General features: G+C 34.1%; 1 protein-coding gene across 1 annotated transcript in view; it reads left to right on the forward strand.

The window, feature by feature from the left end:
* The window catches only part of ZNF326 (zinc finger protein 326), a 38,891-nt gene that overhangs the window by 11,013 nt on the left and 4,861 nt on the right, over positions 1–23,017 (forward strand). Inside the window, 7 exon segments of the mRNA XM_033114501.1 lie at positions 1,848–2,253; positions 4,596–4,794; positions 13,285–13,396; positions 18,067–18,214; positions 19,338–19,437; positions 21,265–21,395; positions 22,921–23,012. Of these exon segments, the coding sequence (XP_032970392.1) occupies positions 1,848–2,253; positions 4,596–4,794; positions 13,285–13,396; positions 18,067–18,214; positions 19,338–19,437; positions 21,265–21,395; positions 22,921–23,012 (1,188 nt within the window).

Raw genomic sequence — 23,017 nt, forward strand, 5'->3', positions numbered from 1 at the left:
CAGAATGTCCCAAACAAATGATATAAAAATGTTATTGGAAATATTTGTGAAGCTTTTTCTTAATGATTTTTAAAAAAATCTTTCCTAATGTGTGGTGCTGTATAAAGCAGCAAAGCAGTCTTTGACTAGAATAGGTTTAACTGAACCAGCCTAGCCACATTGTCTCTAAGAAACATTTAAGATAGTTATTTTTTTAATTTTAGTTTTAAAGTAGGTTGCAAAAGCATATTGTAATAATAAAAATGTTTTTTAAATCATGTCTAGGTTATTTGTTGGCAGGTACTACTTACATCAAAAACACTTGTGTTCTAGATAGGAACATTGTATTAAAGCCATGAATACTATACTTTTTGCTTATTTTAATGCACTAGAGTTTAGAATGTATTTATATTTGCTGTTGATACTGTGGAAAGCTTAAACCTAGTTGAACTTCTACAGGCTGTAGGGTTGACCATATTTCAGGCAAAGGGGTTGGGGGATCTGCTTTTTGAGATACAAGGATTCCTACTAAATAGAAGCAAAACTAGTTAGGAAACATTTTAAATTCGTCCTTCTTCATAAATTGAAGGATCCGGATTCCTTAAGGATGGATTGAATGATGCTTACTTTCCTTCTTTCTGCTTCAAGTGTGCCACTATGGTTTATAGTAGAGAAAAATCAAGAAAATGAACAGTTAAAATAATTTTGCTAATGTGATAGATATTTTGAAAAATGTAGTTGGAAAGAGGAATCATTTTTGTATGGTTACTAGGATTCAGAAGTAAATAGTACCTTCTATTTAGTGATCTGTAAATAATTGAAGTAATGTAACACATCTCAATGTTTTAATATATCAGTTATTGCCCTGTTACATTGTAAATATAATGTGCATAAATTATGTAGATGTTTATCGTTTATCTCATGTGTAATTGTGGATCTTTATAAAACTGTGTTGTAAGGTATGAGGCAACTTTTATAATCCATACTTTGGATTTGTGAGAAGATGATTTGTTTTCCTGTTGACTCTATTAAAACCTTGAGGAGACTGTGTGCTCCCCTTTTTAGAGTAGTTTTATAATTTCCTGCCAGGAAATAATTTTTCAAAGAATTGAAGACGTTATAAAATATATTCTTCCTCATCTGCCTTGAAAATTCATATGCAGAGGGTATATGTTGGTGGTCCTTTACTTTTATGTTCTATTTTATGTGCTTAGCCATCTAGATTTGTTAGATTTACTAGTCTATAAGTGAAAGTGACTGAGGATTGATTATTGATTGACCTTAGCCAAAGTTTGGCAGATTGTAAAATTTTATAACCAGAGATAATTCTCCAAATTTTGACTACTGCAGACATAATGAAGCAGTTTTGTGATATAGATTATTGGGGGTGCAAAAGGATCTCTTCTGTGTCACAAGTGGCCTACCTCTGTATAGTCTTCAATTTGTGTCCTATTGAAAGCCAAAATACTGTGTATATTTTGTATTTTCCAATATTAGGGATGGATTCAAAGAAAGTTTGAGTAGTTTGTGAATTTTAGCAAATGACTTTTTCCAAGACTAGGGCTGGGCTTAAATAATGACAGACAAATCTTATTTTTAATAAAATAGAAAAGCTGCTAAAAAGCAGATTTTTAAGCTAAGCTTTACTTAACTCAAATCATATTAAAAAACTGACTCAGATAGCTTTCTATCTGGTCTCATGTTAAACTGCCCAGCCCTAATCAAGCGTGAACAAAAGTAGAACTGTGCAAACCAGTATGGTATAAATGAATTTTAGTTGATAAATGTCATCTGATAATTTGTCTTTTGAATTGTCTAACATTAGTAAGCTTACTTTTGTTTTTTCCCTCATTGTGCAACTTTTCCAGGTTTGGACCTTATGAGTCTTACGACTCCAGGTCTTCTCTGGGTGGGCGAGATCTGTACAGATCTGGCTATGGTTTTAATGAACCCGAACAAAGCCGCTTCGGAGGTAGTTATGGTGGTCGATTTGAGAGCTCCTACCGGAATAGCCTTGACTCTTTCGGAGGTAGAAACCAGGGCGGGTCTAGCTGGGAAGCACCTTACTCCCGTTCAAAATTGAGGCCTGGGTTTATGGAGGACAGAGGAAGAGAGAATTACTCTTCCTACAGCAGTTTTTCTTCACCCCATATGAAGCCTGCTCCTGTAGGCTCTCGGGGGAGAGGAACGCCTGCTTATCCTGAAAGTACGTTTGGAAGCAGAAACTATGATGCTTTTGGAGGACCATCAACAGGCAGAGGCCGAGGCCGAGGAGTAAGTACAACAGAATCTTTTCAGATTCTTTTCACTAGTCACTCTTTTAAACCCTTTCAAGACCATGGTTTTCAACTAGAGTAAACACTGTTCATCCCAGTGTATTTTGAAGCAAAAGCTGAGTCATAAGCATAATTTTTAGGTTGCCTGTAAAAGTTTTTCCAGCACCTCAGAAAATAAGTGGCAGTTTGAGATGATTGTTCGTAAAGTTTTGCCAAATCTCCCTTTATTAAAAAGGTGAGGATGTTAGGTTTGGTCTAAAAGGGGTTAAAAGGAGTTGCATTTTTCCTTGTAAACACTAGCAATTTTGCTGGTGGGACAGTTCTTGGATTATTGTAAAAGGTAACTGAACCCTTTTGGAGTTTTTGAGTAGGTTAAAGGTGCAATGTATGATAAAATGTTTATACTTTGCTGCTAAACTAGCTCCATATCTCTCATTAAACACAGGAGACTGAAAGTTGGTGATAGATGAGGGTAGCTTAGCCATGTTTACATGGTGAAGAAGTTGATATGTATAATAGGTTGTAAAATGATTTGTGGTCAGTATAATTTTGCTAACTCACTCTCTTACAATATGTCCTATTACTGGGTGTTCTGTTTTCCCTGTGTCAGTAGTTTTATTATTGAGAGATAATTTCCCACCTGTACATGTGTATGGCTCCTTCCTAGGAAGTAATATTTTGTAAATTGCTTAAATGAATAGATACACTAGTCTTCAGGTGTTTAATTTCAGGATATGTAGTGTAAAGATAATGCCTATGTTCTTAGGTAACTTGACTAACATGAAATTTTATCTAGTAAGTGTATGTAGATTGTGGGGTTATTATGTAGTTTGATCATATAAAGATTACTGTATTTTTGCTATATGTAAGAAATGTTTTTTCTTTTTTTGAGTCAGTTGCTCTTAATATTCTCTTTGCAGAGGAAAGTAGTTCCGATAAAAAAATTTCGTAGAGTTCACATTTCTGACTATTCATTAGCTTTTGGTACATCAGTGTAGTTTGTAATACTTGTATAGGAATTTTGCATTTATAACAGCTAACTCTTTACTTATGTAAAATGCATTGCACCTTTAATGGATATTAATGAAGATTTTTCTGATGTGATTATATAAATTACCTGGAAACACTAATTTATTCAAATCTAGTAGGTTAGATAGGTATTCTAAGCATAATATACAAGTGTGAGCAACTGGTATGTGGCTGTTCCACCATACTTATGATTGTAGGTTGATTGAAAATAGTTGGGGTAATAGGCTTTGGGTTTTGAAATTGAAAATCTATTCCAGTTTGAAAATTTGGAAAATACTTAACATTTTCCATGTTGTATATTACTTTATGGGTAAATGACTTTTTTTCTTAATAAGATTTCAAATATTAATTTGTTTCCATAATAGAAACACAGGTATTCCTTTACTTTGTATTCACCATTCTAGTCTGAATGGACTTTTCTTTCTTTCCTCCTGTTAATGAAGTAGATGAATCAATAGGACTTTCTTTTTTAATCTTCACTTGTACAATTCCCATTGGATCCTTCTCTTCAGATTACTCCTCAATCTTTATCTTCTAAAAGTAAGGTTAGCAGAACAAATTTCTATGGACATGTGGCATCTTGGTGTAGTGGATTTTGTTAATGACAAGAGAAGAAGAAGGGACACAAAGAGTCGTTTGGTTACATGACTCTTCATCTTTAGAGTTTTGCATCTCAGTCTTTGGGTCAGCATATGTTTCTCTAGGTAAGAATGTGAATGGAACGTCAGATGCAATTCTTTATCTGAAGTGTGTCTTGGAAGTTGATGCATGGTTATGCTTTAACTCTCCTATTTCATGCTAATGTTCCATCTCGCCTTCTCATTCCCTTTTCCAACAGGGAGAAATCCTAAATGATTTCTGGATCTTTTTTACTTCAAACTTCAAATATGGTCTTCTTTGTGTTTGTTAGTTTTAAGCCAGGCTTTAGTAAAGATTTCTTTTAAGGTCTTTTCATGGGAAAACATCAATTAGGAACTCTGAAGAGGAGTTGTCAGAGAGTTGTACAAGTGGTAATATTTTGACAGGCGCCTATGTTGTTTATGATCTCAAGAACTTTGCATTGTAAAAATAAAAAATAGGAAATATCCACATTTGTTCTACTGGAAATAAAAATACGAATTCACTGGAATTGAGTTCATGTAATAATTTACAAAGTTTTTCAATGTGTTTATTCAGAGTGGACATGTAAAACTTAGTTACATTCCGGGGAGTTTTCAGGTGAAAATTATTAGGTAGATAACATGTAAATCGTGTATGAATTCATTATCTTTGAATATTATGCTAATATTTCTTGATTTCACAAATTTTCAGCATATGAGTGATTTTGGAAGCATTCATAGACCCGGAATTGTTGTTGACTATCAAAACAAATCCACCAATGTGACAGTTGCTGCTGCAAGAGGAATAAAGAGAAAAATGATGCAACCATTTAATAAGCCTGGTGGAACCTTTATCAAGAAACCCAAGCTAGCAAAACCTGTGGAGAAGATGATTCTCAGCAAATCACCTAGTAAGTAAGAAACCATAATTGCTATCATTCAGGATACTTTGAATTTTTTAAAAATTCAGTGCTTTTAGATAATTTTTTCATGTTTATATAGTCAAACGACATAATAATTATAATTGTAGCAATTAGGCTAGTGAATCCCCTAAATGTAGTTATTAGTCAGTCACGAACATCAAAATTACCCAAAGTTACTTTTTAAATTCACATGTCCTGGTCTACCCCTCTTCCCAAAATCCTGATTTAGGGCAGAGCCAGAACATCTGTATTTTTTAAATTGGCCTCACACATGATTTTTGAATCAAATTTCTTTTTTGAGTGTTATATTTATTGTTGGAGGTATTGTTGAGGAAATGTTATGTCGTATTACATAGAATCCCCTTTATAAGGAAAAACGGAAGAAATGTTTTGTGGATCTTCGTACTAGGAAAAGCTGTATTTCTTCTAGAAAATTAATCTGCTTTTAATCTTCTAGACAAGGTGACTCTTAGACATAATCATATTTCCATTTGTACATTGTTAAAAAATGGAGAGAGAACTAATTTGAAAATGAAATTAAGAAAACAATTTCATTCATGTGAGCATCATGGAGAATAAAATATTCTGTTAGGACAACCAAGATGGCACAGTAGTTAAACACTGTGTTTACCTTTTCTCACAACCACTTCAAAATTACAACTAATCTACAAAACAACCATTATTGAGAATCGTCTAAAATCAAGCTGAATTGAAGCATTTCAACTAAGGACATGCAGAAGAAACTATCTCCAAACTGGTAGGAAGGTCAGAGACGTGGAATGGGCTGGTCCCACACCCATGTGTAACCATTAAAGATTGGGAGGGCTATTTCAGCTGTGGGGGGTACCCCTATCCCCTGAAGGAGTGAGAGATCCCAGACCCACTCCAGCCCAGTGTTCCAGTGCCAGGGAGAGAAGTTCCCATAATTTTTGGTTGTGAAAAACAGCGTAGATTGTGACGGAGTGAGATAGTGCTGCTGCACTCACAGGTGCTCCTCTTAAAGGGACTGTGCGTGGACTTACCCACCAACGGAATCACTCGCTCTGAGCTGGAAAGGTGGCAGGAATTGAGTTGTCTGGCTTGGGACCGGGGCTGGAGAGGCAGCTTTCTCCTGGATGGAGGAACTGGCAGAGTCCATTATTTCTTTGTTGAGGCCTCTCCCTTCCTGGTGCACTTACACAGGCGGCCGCCATTTCTGAGTTTTCACTGTTTGGTCGCCCTGCCCTGGCGATTTGAGACCTGGCCCTGCCCTACTTTCAGGCACACCCAGGCTGCTTTCAGTGGCTTTTTTGTGTAGATTGCCTACCTTGGCTCAAGCTGCACTTTCCTAGGGTCTCTCAAAGGTTCGTGGAACCTAGACAAGCAGCATCTGGCTTGAGCTTGTCCTGTACCTCTGGCTGAGCAGTCCTAAGCCAGCACTAGTGACAGTCAGCCTTGGTTCCCAGCTTGGTCTCTCAAAGGCTCTTCTAAGCACAGCACGAGAGGCAGCCATCTGCGGATTTCTTTCTGGCTTCCGCTGGGTGGCCTCGGGTGGGGCACAGGCTGTGGCTGAAGTAGACCTACCGTGGATCCCCTTCAAGCTGGTCCTAGGGCTGGCGTCCCCAGTAGCCAGCTTCAAAACAGCTGGAGCATCACCCAGCCGTTTCCAAGTACGACACACCCAAGGGGTGGATTGGACAGACATCAGAGTCCTGCTGAGGCAGATCCTGCTTTATAGGATCAGCCCCTGCACAGCAACCCTTCCACTATAGTGAAGGCCAGTCCTCACAACCAGTGAGCCCAAGCGTCAGTCCCTCACATTGACGTGCAATTATCAACCAAGGCTCAACTACAAGAGGAGGGCAACACAACCCACACAAGGGACACACCTGGAGCGCATGGCTCAGGTGATCAGAAAGACTGTGCCAGTGAACCCCACAGCACATCTATAACATAAGGCCACTCTATTAAGACCAGAAGACATAGAAGCCCTACCTAATACATAGAAACAAACACAGGGAGGCAGCCAAAATGGTGAGACAAAGAAACATGTCTCAAATGAAAGAACAGAACAAAGCTCCAGATAAAGAACTAAGTGAAATAGAGATAAGCAATCTATCAGACGCAGAGTTCCAAACACTGGTCATAGGAATGCTCAGTGATCTCATGGAGAACTTCATCAGAGAGACAGGAAGCATAAAAATGGAGATGGAAACTAAAAAAGAACCAGTCAGAAATAAAGAATACAGTAATAGAAATGAAGAATATATTACAGGGAATCAACAACAGATTAGATGAAGCAGAGGATCTAACCAGCGATGTAGAAGATAAGGTAGCAGAAAACACCCAACCAGAACAGCAAAAAGAAAAAAGAATCCAAAAAATTGAGAGTTTAAGGACAATATCAAGTGTACCAATATTCACAGTATAGGGGTATCAAGGAGAAGAGAGAGAGCAAGGAATTAAAAACCTACTTGAAGAAATAATGACAGAAAACTTCCCTAACCTGGTGAACAAAATAGACATACATGCCCAGAAAGCACAGAGAGTCCCAAATAAGATAAACCCAAAGAGGTCAACACCAAGACACATCATAATTAAGATGTCAAAGGTTAAACACAAAGAGAGAATCTTAAAAGCAACAAGAGAAAAGCCGTTAGTTACCTACAAGGGAGCCCCCATAAGACTGTCAGATGATTTCTCAACAGAAACTTTGCAGGCAAGAAGGGAGTGGCAGGAAATATTTCAAGTGATGAAAAGCAATGACTTACAACCAAGATGGCTCTACCTAGCAAAGCTATCATTTAGAATTGAAGTACAGATAAGGAGTTTCCCAGACAAGAAAAAGCTGAAAGAGTTTACTACCAAATCAATATTACAAGAAATCTTAGAGGGACTTCTTTAAGATGTGAGTGGGGGGTTAAGTATGGGTGAAAAGGGAAGGTATTAAGAACTACAAATTGGTCGTTACACAGCAGTCATAGGGATGTAGGGTACAGCATAAGGAATATAGTCAATAATAGTGTAATAACTAGGTATGGTGCCAGATAGGTACTAGATCTATCAGGGTGATAGATGGGAATGGGGTTGGGGGCAGGGTGAAAAAGGTGAAGGCATTAAGAAATACAAATTGATAGTTAATACAGTATGGGGAATATAATCAACAGTGTTGTAAAGATCATGTAAGGTGCCAGATGGGCACTGGACTTATCAGGGCGATCACGTCATAGACTGTGTATGCGCTATACACCTGAAGAGCTGAAGTAGAATAATATTGAATGTCAACTATAACTAAATATATAGGTATATGTAGTCACAGGATGTGGAGTACAACATAGAGAAGATAGTCAACGGTATTGTAACAGCTACATAATATGTCAGAGGGGTAGTAACTTGGGGGGTGGGTTATCACTTTATGAGGGGTTTAAATGTCTGTTATGTTGTTTCATACACCTGAAAACATTAAAAATAAAAACAATAAAAATAAAATATTCTGTAATAAATTGAACAAAAGAAGTGCAGAACTAATACTTTGAAAACTACAAAACATTGTTGAAAGAAATTAAAGAAGACCTAAATAAATGATAAAAAGAAGTTTATAGGTCAGAAGACTTAACATTTGTTAAGATGGTAATACTCCCAAACTGATCTACACATTCAGCACAAATCCTTATCAGCGTTCCATCTGACTTCTTTGCAGAGATTAACAAGTTTATTCTAAAATTCATTAAGAATTGCAAGGGACCTGAAATACCCAAAGCAGTCCTGAAAAAGGACAAAATAGAAAGACTCATTTCAAAACTTAATACAAAGCGACAGTAATCAAGACAACGTGGTACTGGCCCAAGAACAGAAATATAGATCAATATAATCGAATCGAGAGTCCAGAAACAAACTCATAAATCTGTGATCACTGATTTTTAACGAGGATGCTGAAACTATTTAGTGGAGAGAGAATAGACTTCAACAAATGGTCTGGACAACTGGATGGCCACATGCAAAAGCCAAAATGCAAGACCTAAATGTAAAAACTAAAACTATGATACTCTTAGAAGAAAACATAGGACTAAATCTTCATGACTGGATGTGGTAAGGAATTCTTAGTTATGATACGAAAAGCACGAGCAACAAAAGAAAAACATAAACTGGACTTTATGAAAATTAAAAACTTTTGTGCTTCAAAAGACATCATCAAGACAGTGAAGACAGCCCACAGAGTGGTAGGAAATATTTGCAAATCATACATCTGGTTGGGGACTTATATCTAAAATGTGTAAAGAATTTTTATAACTCAATAAAAAAGACAACTAACCCAATTGAAAAGTGAGTAAAGCATGTGAGTACCATTTTTCCAAAAATATACAAATAATCAATAAGCACATGAAAAACATGCCCACCAATTACCAGGGAAATTTAAATCAAAATCACAATGAGATACCACTTCACATCCACCTGGATGGCTAGAATGAAAAAGACAGATAATAACAAGTCTCAGTGAGGATGCGGAGAAATCAGAACCCTCATACATTGCTGGTGGCAATGTAAAATGGTGCAGTTGCTTTGGAAAACAAGTAGTTCCTCAAAAAATTACCATGTGATCCAGCAATTCCATTCCTGGTTATATGTCCAAGGGAAATAAAAATGTACGTCCACACAAACACTTATATACATATGTTTATAGAAGCATTATTCATAGTAGCCAAAAGGTAGAAACAACACAAAAATGGATAAATGAATAAACAAATGGGCAATGTCCATATAGTGAAATATTTCTCAGCCATAAAATGGGATGAAGTATTGGTACATGGTACAACTTGCATGAACCTTGAAAAGATTATGCTAAGTGAAAAAAGCCAGTTAACAGAAGTCCATATGTTATGATTCTTTTCATATTAAAATCTAGAATATGGAAATTTATAGAGACAGAAGTAGATTAGTGATTGCTTTGGGCTGTGGGGTGTGTAGGGAGTAATACCTAAAGGGTACCAGGTTTCTTTGTGAGGTGATGAAAACTTGTTAAAATTGATCATGGTGGTGTTTGCTAATGTCTGCAAATATACTAAAAACCATTTGATTACATGCTTTAAATGGATGAATTGTATGATATGTGAATTATATCTCAATCAAGATTTTTTTTAAAAAAAGTTCAGAGCCAAATTACTCTGTTACTTTATTGTATTTTGTTTTTTAACTTTGTATTGTAGCTCTAAATGAAATCAAGTACATTTGACCAAATTAGGTTGTCAGGATTCTACATAAATAAAAGCTAAAGAAATGTCTCTTCAGCATTCTCTGTGATAATAGTAAAATAATACCCAACAAATATTTTGCTTGTACACTGAATTATTTTTTGTTATTTATATTTATTTTTGCCTAGATGACTGAGAAGTGTTTTGTCTTTCCAAGTTAGGTGATGTTCCAAAGGTTCAAAAACTGTTCTCTTCTTTAGAATTAAATTTTGATTACCTAATCTAGTAGTTGGGATTGGAGAAGGTTTACATAATTGTAATGAATGAATATTCCAAGTTTTCTGGTCAAATTTTTCAAATATTTTGCATACACTTTAAAAAATAAGGTCTGTTGAGCATTACAATGAATTTATTAGAGTGTATTCCTTTGATGTGGGAAGTACTAAACAAGTGGTGCTAACCTTCAAATAATTATTTTAAAAAAGAGGGAGAAGGAAAAGAAGTAAGGAGGCCTAGATAAGTCCTAGTTCAAAATGGTATTATTATATATTTTTAGATACTGACAGTATGTTTTGTTTTTTGAATTTTATCTCCATTTAAATCGCTCAAGGATTAATATATGTATCCATTTTGATAAAAGTGGGATTGTAGTTATTAATAATAGTAAGCTAGTACTTAACTGAATGTTTACTGCACATTAGGCTCTGTGTGAAAAGGGTATAATGTGAATTATTTATGTAATTTTCACATCAGCCTGCTCAGGTATAGGTATGCCTATCAAACTGTCTTCAGCTGAGAAAGTAAGCACAGGGAAGATAAATAACTTCTGCCCAGGTCAAACAACAGGTAAATGGCACAGCCAGGAATTTTTCTAGGACAAGTGTTGCTCTAGAAACTCTTCACTTAAACCTCTATGTGATTGTAACAGAAAATTGCTTTGTATTGTTATTAAGATATCTATAATGTTTTAATTAGAAAAAAGTTGTTTTTGTAATTATAACTTTCTAAAAAACAACTTTTTTCTAATTATAACATAGATATCTTAATATATCATATTTGAAAAAATTGAAATTAGAATATAAAACGCTGGAAAGATTTAAATACTGTTCTTAAATGTACTTTTCTGCCATGCTTTGCAAATTGATATCTATATTGTATAACAAAAAATAATAACAATATTCTGGAATTCTGGACACCTGATACTAAGTCGGTGGAATGTGTGTTGTGGGGATACCTTTTATACTTGTGTTAATTGGTAGGTTGTTGTTTACCAAATTGTGTAATCTAGATATTACTAGAATAGGCAATTCAGTTGATTCTCTTGGGACAGAGTCCAAAGATATATTTTGCAGGTACAGTTAAGTAAATATTGCAAAGTTTGATACAGAAGTTGATTTGCCATTAAAGCAAATATATGTTATCTAACGTTGTTTTTTTCTTTTTAATAATACTTGAGAATAGTGTAGTGTAGTTAAAACTAAAGCCAAAATTCTATAGTCAATTCAGGCTTCACTGTCAAGTGTGACATTGGCATTTTGAAAGGTATCTGCTGAATATTCAGGAATAAGAGGTCTTGCTATCCTTTAGTAGAGACTATATGGTTTGTTGAAAAGCAGTAGGAAAGGAATTATATTCTATTATTTGGCTGGAGATACAACATATATCACAGCTTTAGCATATGGAAGGGAAATGAATGCTAGTTTGAAGTCATATACAAGTAGATTTTCCATGGAGTGAGGGTTTTAGGGAAACTGAATGAGGATATTGAAAATGGTTAATAAGAATAGAATATGCATTTAAACTCTTATAAAATGATGAAAAATAATCTAGATACTAAATTTTAAGTTACTGATTTTATATAATTTTGAAACATCCCACTATATACATAGCAAGTGCTGCTTAAATATTTGTTTACTATTAAGTTTATGAATCCCCAAGTATTCATGATTTTGTGTTAGGTATTTGTCCAAACGTAATCTTAAAGGAGAAACAATGTATAAAAGGAAAAGTTTCAGGGCAGATAAGTTTTGTTGTTGTTGTCTAAAGTTAAATGTATTATAATAAAGAACCTTCTCACAATGAGATACCACTTCACATCGTGTGAACTGGAAGGGCATAATAAAATAAAGGAAAATAGCAAGTATTAGCTGGGATGTGGAGAAATTGGAACCCTCACACATTACTGTTGGGAATGTAAAATGGTGCAGCTGTTGTGGGAAAGAGTTGGATGGTTCTTCATATGATTAAACGTAGACCATATGACTCCGCAGTTCTACCCCTGAGTATATACCTCAAAGAATTGAAAAGAAGTATTAAACAAAAGCTGTACATAAATGTTCATAGCAGCATTATTCACATTTGCCAAAAGGTTGGAAATGATCCAAGTGTTTATTAACAAATGAATGATAAAAGAAAATGTGATATATCCACACAATGGGATGTTATTCAGCCATAAAAAGGAATGAAATACTGATACATGGTACAACATATGGATGAACCTTGAGAACATTATATTAAATAAAAGTAGCCAGACAAAAAATGTCACGTATTGTATGATTCCATTTATGGTGAAATATCTAAAACAGGGAAATCTGTAGAGACAAAAAGCAGATTAGTAGTTCCCAGGGGCTTGGGGAAAGGGTAAGTGGGGAACGACTGCTTAATGGGCATGGGATTTCGGTTTGGGGTGATGAAAATGTTCTGAAACTAAGTAGAGATGATAGTAGTTGCATAACATTTTGATGTACTTAATGCCACTGAATTGTACACTTGGAAATGGTTAAAATGGTAAATTTTGTACCAGGAGTTTTATTACTTTATTTACATTAAAAATGATTTTTAAAAAGAGAGGGAATTGCTTTTATATTAGAATTTATACATTTTAAGAAATTTTGGGAAAGTTGCTATAACATATATGAGTTTTTGCATCCAGGACTCTCCAGTGTTCATTTGATTTCCATTTTCAGGCAGGGTCAGGTTACTTCATTGTTTCCTAAAGTGGTATTCAAGATGACTTTAGGTGATATGGATATTATTGCTTAAAATGAAAATAAGAAAAAGTTAGTAAATTTAAAGAAAAATATGTTGCAAATATCACAGATGAAAAGTAAAAATGGCAAAATTTATGATTTTATTCAAATGATGTTTCAGAAATACTGGGTAATCTTGAACTTTGATTTTTTTTGATGAGTTCAGTTTAGACTATCACCAAATAAACCTTATGTGTCTGTACTTTATGAATTGGGGACTGGAAAGGGAGAATGAAAAAATGGTCTGTAGTCTTGACGTTTTTTTTTTTCTGATATCCTAGCAAAAATTGATCCTAAAAATGAAGAAGAAGAAAAGCGGCGAATTGAAGCCCGACGAGAGAAACAAAGGCGCAGAAGAGAAAAAAACAGTGAGAAATATGGAGATGGATACAGGTTTGTATAATAGTCAGAAAATTGGGCTTATTAAAAAATAATGTCCTAGAAAAGGCAAATGCGTCAATTGGAATGTGAAAAAATTCCTGAGTGTCAAATGTAAAGGTTTAATAAAAAATATATAAGAATGCTTTTGATTTTTGATATTTATATGCAATCACCACTTAGAAAATATAAGAAAATATGAGGTCCCCTTCAATAATGATAATCTAAAGAAGAAAAACCTAGAAATGCAGTATTCTTAAAAAGAAATACATGTCATAACATGAAGAAAACCACAAAGTCTTTGATATTTTACTACAGTATGGTGATAGTGATATTCTTGGATAGGAAAACTAAATATTACAAATATATCAGGTTTTTCCAATCCTGATTCCAAAGAAAATTCTGAAAAAGAAGAGTTAATGAGTAGATACTAGCTTTTCTAGATATTGAAACATTAGAAAGCTGTAATAGTTAAAAATATATGGTACTAGAAAAAAAGTAATCAGTGCAACATAATTAACCTGTAAACAAATGTATCATTTATAAGAATAATATGTAATAAAGAAGAAAATGCAAATGAAAGGGGAATTGCTTGAACAGCTGAACAGTAGCAAGAAAAATGGTTTAGATCCTTTTCTTAAACCAGCAAGGATGAATCCAGATTAATTAAAAAACCTAAAAAGTAGAAAATAACAAGAAAAATAAAATGGAATATTTTAATCTCTGTAAGATTTTTTTTTCTAGGCTTAAAAGTTCTAGAATAAGTTACAAAGGAATTGATGACCAGATTTGTTTAAATAAAAATTAAAAACTTGGAAGCAAACAGACTTGGAAAATATTATAAACATGAGATTAATGTCTAAGTTAGATAAATATCACCTGACCAGAATTTTTTGAAAAGCCAGGAAATAAGATGCTTGCTTGATACATAATTTGGTGAAAGAACAACAGCTACTGTGTTTCCCCGAAAATAAGACCTAGCTGGACCGTCAGCTCTAATGCATCTTTTGGAGCAAAAATTAATATAAGACCCGGTCTTATATAATAGTAAATAATATAATAGTAAAATAAGACCGGGTCTTATATAATATGAGACCGGGTATAATATTATCACATCACATCACAATCAACATAACATTAATATAATAATAATATAGTAAATGCCGGGTCTTATATTAATTAATGTTTGCTCCAAAAGACGCATTAGAGCTGATGGTCCGGCTACATCTCATTTTCAGGGAAATGTAATAATTTTAGGGAAAATGCTAAAACTCACTGTCAGTTAAATAAACTGAAAATTTAAATAATGGGATAACATTTTATTAGCAAGGAGAAAACAAAGATTGGTTTACTAACTAGTCAAAGGACACAGTCAAAGGACACATAATTTGCCGATGACTGTAATATAACGAGTTATAATTACTGGGAAACAATTTAGCAGTTTAAAAATGTCTTAAATGTCTTGAGTTTTTTTATACTCATTGATCTCTCCAAGAAAATAACCTAAAAATACAGAGTTTACAAAGATGCCCGTTACAACATTATTTATAATAGCTCCAAACATGAAACAAATACCAGCAATAATATGTGATCAAGTGTATGTAAGCGCATCTCGTCATGGGCTCTTAGACCATTGTTAAAAATGAAAGTTATAAAGCCTGTAATAACATGGAGCAAATGCAGGCAAAATAGAAAATATATACAAAATGTAAAATTATGCATAGAAAAAAACGATTACTAGGAAAGTTTCTTTTTTTAAAAAAAATTTTATTGGGAAATGTTGGGGAACGGTGTGTTTTTCCAGAACCCATCTTTTGTGAATGGATGCAGCTCAGCTCCAAGTCTACTCACCATTTTCAATCTTAGTTGCAGTCCACCATTCCATGCAGGAATTGAATCGGCAAATTTGTTGTTGAGAGCTTGCGCTCTAACCAACTGAGCCATCTGGCCGCCCCATAGGAGGATCAGCGGCAGCTCCTTGTCTTCTATCTAGTTGTGGAGGGTGGGGCTCACTGGCCCATGTGGGAATTGAACCGCAACCCTGTTCAGAGCTCGCGCTTTAACCAACAGCCATCCGGCCGCCCCGGAAAGTTTTTTTAAAAAGACAATTTATTTCATCTTTTTTTCTCAGAAATCTGCGCTGGTACTGCTTATGCTAGAGAAATAAAGAATATAAAATTTAAAAAGTAAAATTGGTTTTCCCATTCAAAATGTATTTTTGCTCTATAAAAGTTAACTTATTTGTATAGCTTGAAACATTGCACATAAGTGCATTTTCTAGTTGTTTAAAACTTTATCTTAGTTCAAAAGATAACATTTTAAGGAGGAATCTGCAAACCTTTTTGTGGAGGTATTTTTAAAATGAATGAGTTCCATATAAAACAGGATACTTTGTTATTACTTGGTTTTAACGTATACATTGGTTTTATGTATGTAAAATGTAGTAAAAGAAAATTGAGTTGCATCTTCCAGATTTTTTTGTTTAAAGAGTATCTTTGATTTTAGTCTGCTTAGGCATTGTGTAATCTTTGTGTCCAGCTTTAATAACCTTTAGCTAGTTTTTTCTGGTTTGTTACTCCTGATTTGTTGGGACCTGAGAAACAATAGGATTAAGCTTACTAAGAATTAACTCATAAAAAGTTTTAGCTTTAAGAGGTAGCTACTTTTTGGTCCTTGTGAGTATCTCCCACTCTGATATCATTCCTTTTGGCAAGGGTTAGTTACTTTGGTGTGGAAATAAATTGAAATGAACACTATAGCAGATGTATAGGGGTCCAAAGATAATTTTACATTATAAGATTAACTTCTCTATTTGATTACCCTATGAATACTTTACCCATTAAAATTACAGATTTGGATATGTTATGTGCATGTTAATATAGTATATATTGTGACTTGGAGAAAATAAAAAACACAAACTTTCATTTAGCTGCTTTCTCCATAATTTGAAATATAAACCTGATGACAACCAAAAAGAATCAGTTCAATTAAATTGTCATTTTAGGATAAGAATCCTTTAAAATAGCCTCAAATTATTTTATCAAAGTAGTTTTACTTTGAGTTAGGATAAGAGATTGACAGTAAATATTCTTATGATATATTCTTTTTGAATATTCGAAAACTATCAATATAATAAAGAGGATGGAAAGGTAAGGGATCCTGGGGAGAAAGGGATGGTTTGAGAGCGACATAGACAAACAGTATATGGCGAATAGTGCCAAGAGAAGTATCAAGTCTTACAGGAGATGACTTCTACACAGGAGTGCAGGGAAATCAGGGAAATGGATCATTGGATCAGAACAGATTTAAGAATGGTAGGTAGGGTTGCAGTAGGAATTGTTAGGCAGCTCAGGTAGAGGTCATGGCTTGAGATAAGAAAATAAAGAAATAGTAATGTTTCACTGATATTAAGGAAATGGAAACCTATGTAAATTGAAAATGACTGTAGTGGGGTGAAAGGTGTAATCTAATTAAAACATTTAATGAAGACATGCTGTGTTTCCCCGAAAATAAGACCTAGCCAGACCATGAGCCCTAATGTGTCTTTTGGAGCAAAAATTAATACGCGTTAGAGCTGATGGTCCTGCTAGGTCTTATTTTTGGGGACACACGGTACTATGTGCCAAATACTGTTAAAGGTATTAGGGGGTAAAGCCAGAAAGATAGGAGAGATTAAGAACTTTCCTAAATGGCAACTGAAAGTATTTTGACTTTATTTTATTTTTGTTTTTGAATCTTAAGGAGCCAGTGAAGTCTTTTGAGCAGTAATGTGCTATTGTTGCCACCTTTAGGAAGTAACAGTAATTAATTGAATAATTACTATGTGCCAGGAACTGTTGTAAGGGCTTTATATGTATTTTTAAAATCTCACAATACACGTGTGAGGGTTCTTATCTCATTAAGGTAATAAAACTAAAGCCCAGAGAAGTTAAGTAACTTGTCCAAGCTCACACAAGGGGGCTAGGATGTAAACCCAGCAGTTGATTCCAGATCCTATACTCTTAACCAGGAAAATAAATCCAATAGTATAAGGAATTAACTGGAAAATGAAGACTGGAGACACAGAAATCAGTTAGGAAACTGTTGTCACAATTCAAGGAAAGGAAATAACAATATTTAAGGTGTTCCTACCTTAAATGAGAGGAGTGAGGGATTTATTCTGGGATGGCTCCTGAACTTGTAAATGTGTGCAATTGTTCAGGCCTATTAGTCATCCTGAAGTAATCTTTAGGACGTTTGATCACCCAAGAGCTCCAAGGGAGTGAATTATGGTTGTCTGGTGTTACACTTGGCTGCGTTGATAGTTTGGAAGCTTGAGAATGGAACAGAGTGTAAACCAAGTAGTGAAACTTTGGAAATTGATACTTCTCAGGGTTTGCTTTGGCTTTCTAACTGGTCTAGGCTGAAGTGGAGAGTTTAGGACTAGATAAAGTAGCTACACTTATTCCATCTTTCATACCCAGAAGCTCCAGAGAGGGCCCGAAATGCAAAGTAGTATAATGACAGTATTGTCCAAATACTTAAAAGAAATACTGTTTTTTCTGACTTAAGCTAAATTAAAATCAGCCATAAAATGGAAGAAAGGAAATCATTGATGCTGGTAAAATTAATTTCATTGTTACATTTTTATGAACTCTTTGTAAGTAAATTAGGTAATAATTAAAAACTATTTTTTTTTCTTATAGAATGGCATTCACATGTTCATTTTGTAAATTTCGAACGTTTGAAGAAAAAGATATTGAACTGCATCTGGAAAGCTCTTCACACCAGGAAACATTAGATCATATTCAGAAACAAACTAAGTTTGATAAAGTAGTTATGGAGTTTTTGCATGTAAGTAGCTGTTTTTGAAGTGAAAAACACTTTATCTGATTTCAATTTCTTATTTTTTTATAGTTCTCCATCTCCCATTTTATGTTTTCTAAAATTTTAATTCTCTTTACTTAAAGAGAGTTGTTTTAAAATTAGCCCAGAATTATATGTGAATTCCTCCTCTGTAATTGAATTTAAATTTGTTATTTGAGAGAACATTTGAAGTTTTTCACAGTAATTTCTGGTAGAGATGTCAGGAAAAAAATTCCTTTAACTGTTTATTGATGTAGAATCAACTATCATCTATGGATGTGGTGTTGTGCTGGGTACTTTAATATTTCATTTGAGCCTCTTAAGAACTCCTTTATATCATGAAGAATTACACTCAGAGCAGTTGTGACTTAGTAAGTAACAGAAGGTGAATTCAGAACCAGAGAGCAGATGTCTGTTTGGTGTCCTTTGTATAATGAGTGTGTGGTCATCAATTCAATAATTTTTCTCGAATACTTATGAAATACTTCAATGTTCTGTGCGGGCATTGAAGACACAGGCACTACCGTCAGTGAACTGACAATAATTGAAAACAGACTATACACACACATTCACAGATGACATAGTTAAGTGGAAGAGCCAAGAATGATAGTACAGACAGAAGGGTTTTGAATTAAGGGAGGATAGTTGGGGCCAGGGGTGCTTGAGGAAGGTACGAGAGCTGGACAGCTAATTGTATATATAATTAATATGGGCAGAAGAGATGGAATTGTTGGAAAGTTAGAAGAAATATAATAGTCGTTCACTCCTCTATATCCTTGCAGAATTATGTCCCTTAATTATAGTTTTCTATAATTTCATTTCTTAATTGGTTCCTGTCATTTAGGACTTAAGTCCTCACCTGCCCAGAGAAGACCTCTTGACTAGTCAGCTCTCTCTACTCTATATGCCTAAAATAGATTTTAAAAAGTGAATATTTTTTGTAGTTTCCTTATATTTTATGATAGACTTTCAACTAAATTGTAAGCTCCTGAGAACAGATATTAGTTCTTATATAACAGATATCATTACCTTCCATAGGCTGAGCTTGGTGGTAAGCACATACTAAGTGCTCACTGGTAACTTTTTGTATTCTTCCTATTTTGTTTTCTAGGAATGTATGGTGAATAAATTCAAGAAAACGTCTATTCGTAAGCAACAGACAAATAATCAAACAGAAGTAGTCAAAATAATTGAAAAAGATGTTATGGAAGGTAAGTACCAATTGTTTTAGAAATTTACATGTATATTTTACATACCATAACCTATTTCAATGTAAGTGATGCCCTCTAGAATGATACAGTACGTAGTTATATGTGGTAGCCCTGAGTGGCTTTCAGAAATGAACTCCTTTGACTTCCTGATCTCATGCTTACAAATTTATCACTACTTACCCTTCTGTCTTTCACTTCAATTTTAGAGGAAAAATTAGCTTTCCTTCTCTACCAATCTGTCCTCTGTCTCTTTTACCCTTCTCATTTCCTTAAGGATTTTTGCTCCTCTGTTTTTCAGTCTTTCCTTTTTTTTGGATCTCCTCTCTGAAGCCTATATTCTTACAAACAAACAAACAAACCCAAACAAACCACTCCTCCCAAAGAAAAACACACTAATTCACCTAAAATCTACTTTTCTCTTTAAACAACCACGCTGCTTTAAGCAAAGTCCACACTGGTCTCTGTTTCTTCACTTCCCATTTATTACTTTACCCACAGTGGACAACTTTCTGCTACCATGAGTTTACTGCAACTGCTCTGACAGGATACCAACACCAACTTCAGTAGATTCTTTTGAATCATTCTTACTTCTGCAACGTTTTTCACTGATAGCTTAATTCTTCATGAATCCATTTCTTCTTTAGGGTTTTGTGGTATCTCATTGCCCTGATGTTCTCTGAGTCCTTTGTCATTTTTTACTTTTTGTGCTTTTCTTTCTCTACCAGGCTTTTAGAAGTTGGTATTTCCCAGTATTCTGTCATTAGTCCCATTATCATCTCTTTATGTTCCATACTCATGAATTCATTTACTTACAGAGCTTAAATTGACATTTTTGTTAATTACTTATACATCTGTAGCATAGATTTCTCTTCTGAACTCAAATATCATACATCCAACTGCCTATTGACATCTTTCTTCAACAGTCCCACAAAATCACCATATCCAAAAAATTTATCCTCTCCTTGAGCATCTTCCACTCCTTAAACAAAACAAAACAAAACAAAAATTCAACAAATATCTCTTTTATTTATCTTGGAAAGTGGCCCCACCATCAAAGTCAGAAGTACGAAGTTAACCTAAACACTTAAAACTTTTAACTTACTACATCTGTAGGATTGTGTGCTTTGGGTTCTATCTTTAAATATCTACCAAATCTATTTGTTTACCTCCTCTTTAAATATTACATTTGTTCAAATCTTTATATGTTTTTTTGATAATTATGGTATTTCCCTATTGAGTTTTCTTACTTCCAGTCTTTCTTATCCCTAATTCTACTACATGTTTTCATTGCTTCAGGAATTTTCAATGGCTTCCCCATTCTCTACAGGGTGAAGTTCAAATTCCTAGGCATGGCACAAAAAGCTCTCCATGACCTAGGCCTCTCTCTTTCTCTCTGTTCTCATTTTTGTCTGTTCTCACCTTCTTTATACTCTGTGCCCCAGCCATACTGATTTTTGTTCCTTATGAATCCAATTTTGACATCTTTTCCCCATCCCTGCCCACTCACATTCATAATCATAGAAATTCTTATTTTAGTACAAAATCACATTTGTTTTCTTCTATATTACACCTTGGGGATTGACTTACAGGCTTCAGAGTGTGATTATATAACATGATTAGGAAATATAATGTAATTATATTTTATAATTTTAATCTGTTATCCGTAATCTGTGGATATATAATCTGTAAACCTGCATATTGCAGTCCTGTTTTTTGGGAAGGAGCGGTATACATAATTATGGAAATGAAATAGTAAAATTTGATTTGTCAGAAATAAGAATATGTGAGTCGTTTCTTTTCTTACTAATAATTGGATTTCTCCTGTAGGTGTTACTGCAGATGATCACATGATGAAAGTGGAGACTGTTCACTGCAGTGCCTGTAGTGTGTATATCCCTGCTTTACATAGTTCAGTTCAGCAGCACTTAAAATCTCCTGATCATATCAAAGGGAAGCAGGTAAGTTTTGATCTGTCTTAATGAAATCATTTAATTATTCATCAATCCCTTATTGTCCTTTAAAGGCTGTTGTTTCACACCTGCCTACTTGTGTACAATCCTATTAATCTCATGTGTGAATAATTAAAGATACCTAGAGAGGCAGTGTAAGATAGTAGTTAAGGTTGTGGGCTCTGGAGCAAAACTTTCTGGGTTTGAGTTATGGTTCGGTACATAACATGTTAAATAAGTAAATTAACTTTTGTCTGAGTTTCTCTTATCTGTAAAGTAGGGATGGATAATCATTCTTCTCTTATGTGACTGTTTAAGGATTAGGTTAATTAAAGTGTAAAAAAACACTTAAAATAGTGCCTGGCATGTAGTAGGCATTCAGAAAATCATAGCTGTTGTTGCACTGTTCTTTTTATTAACATTTTTTTTAAGTTGGTACAAAATGGTTTTATGAGTGTGTGTGTGTGTGTGTGTGTTAAAAAAGAAAGGAAATATTTGATTATAACATTTCCTGATGGTTGGGAAAAATAAATTTAAAAAGTATGATTATCAGTTATATATTGTTACATTTTTGAGTAGAATTTACTCAAAAAAACTAGAAAAATTTACTATTTTATTTTTGATTAGCATTTTCTGCTTCTATATGGGTTGCTTTCATTTAGTCAAATTTATTTCAAATAAAAATGTATATATTGTGCAATATAAGTTTGAGAAGCAAATTTTAAAATTCTAACATTAAAGACTATAAGTTTTAAATAGAACATACCTGGGTCTTAAGTTCATATTTTGTATTGAAGTGGACCTCATTTAACTCAGACCTTTTAAGACTTTTTAAAGCTACTTTGAGCACATACAGTCTTTTTAAAATCTTTGTCTTTTCACTTTTGATATTCCCTTGACATCTTTTAACAACTAGACATTCGATGTTATTACCATCTCTCCTTTGTATAATAGTCTTGTGATAGCCACAGCCCAGAGGTAGATTAATTACTCTTAACTATATGAAAAACCATTCTTTTTGATCGCATAAACATTAGTACTGTTTCCCCAAATAAAAACAAGACCTAGCCAGGCCATCAGCTCTAATGCGTCTTTTGGAGCAAAAATTAATATAAGACCTGGTCTTATTTTAATATAATATAATATAATATAATATAATATAATATAATATAATATAATATAATATAATACCCGGTCTTGTTTTAACATAAGACCTTCGGAGAAGTTGGCACAGGGGGAAGTGGCTGTAGAGTAGAGAGGAGAGAAAAACAACTGTCTACTAGAACTACTAGACTTACACTATCTGGCGACTGGGTGTGTTTTGTTGAAGGTGATCTGCTCATTGAGTCTTCATTGTTTTAATCCATAGATGATTTACATTGTGGTCACAGTAGCTATTGTTGCATTATAGCTTAATTTGCCAGAAAGTAAATCATTTAAATCTAAGGATTTGAGCATACAATGTCATTTTAATTATGGAAATATTTCTCATGGTATGTTTTTCAAGTACCTCAGTGTGTTCTATTTTTCATAGGCTTATAAGGAACAAATAAAAGAGAAAGTGTCTTGATGCTACAAGCATTTTAATAATCCAATAGTGAAGGCACGATATGACGTTTTGTTAAGGTAAG

This window comes from Rhinolophus ferrumequinum, chromosome 9 (assembly GCF_004115265.2).
Source record: "Rhinolophus ferrumequinum isolate MPI-CBG mRhiFer1 chromosome 9, mRhiFer1_v1.p, whole genome shotgun sequence".
NCBI lineage: Eukaryota > Metazoa > Chordata > Mammalia > Chiroptera > Rhinolophidae > Rhinolophus > Rhinolophus ferrumequinum.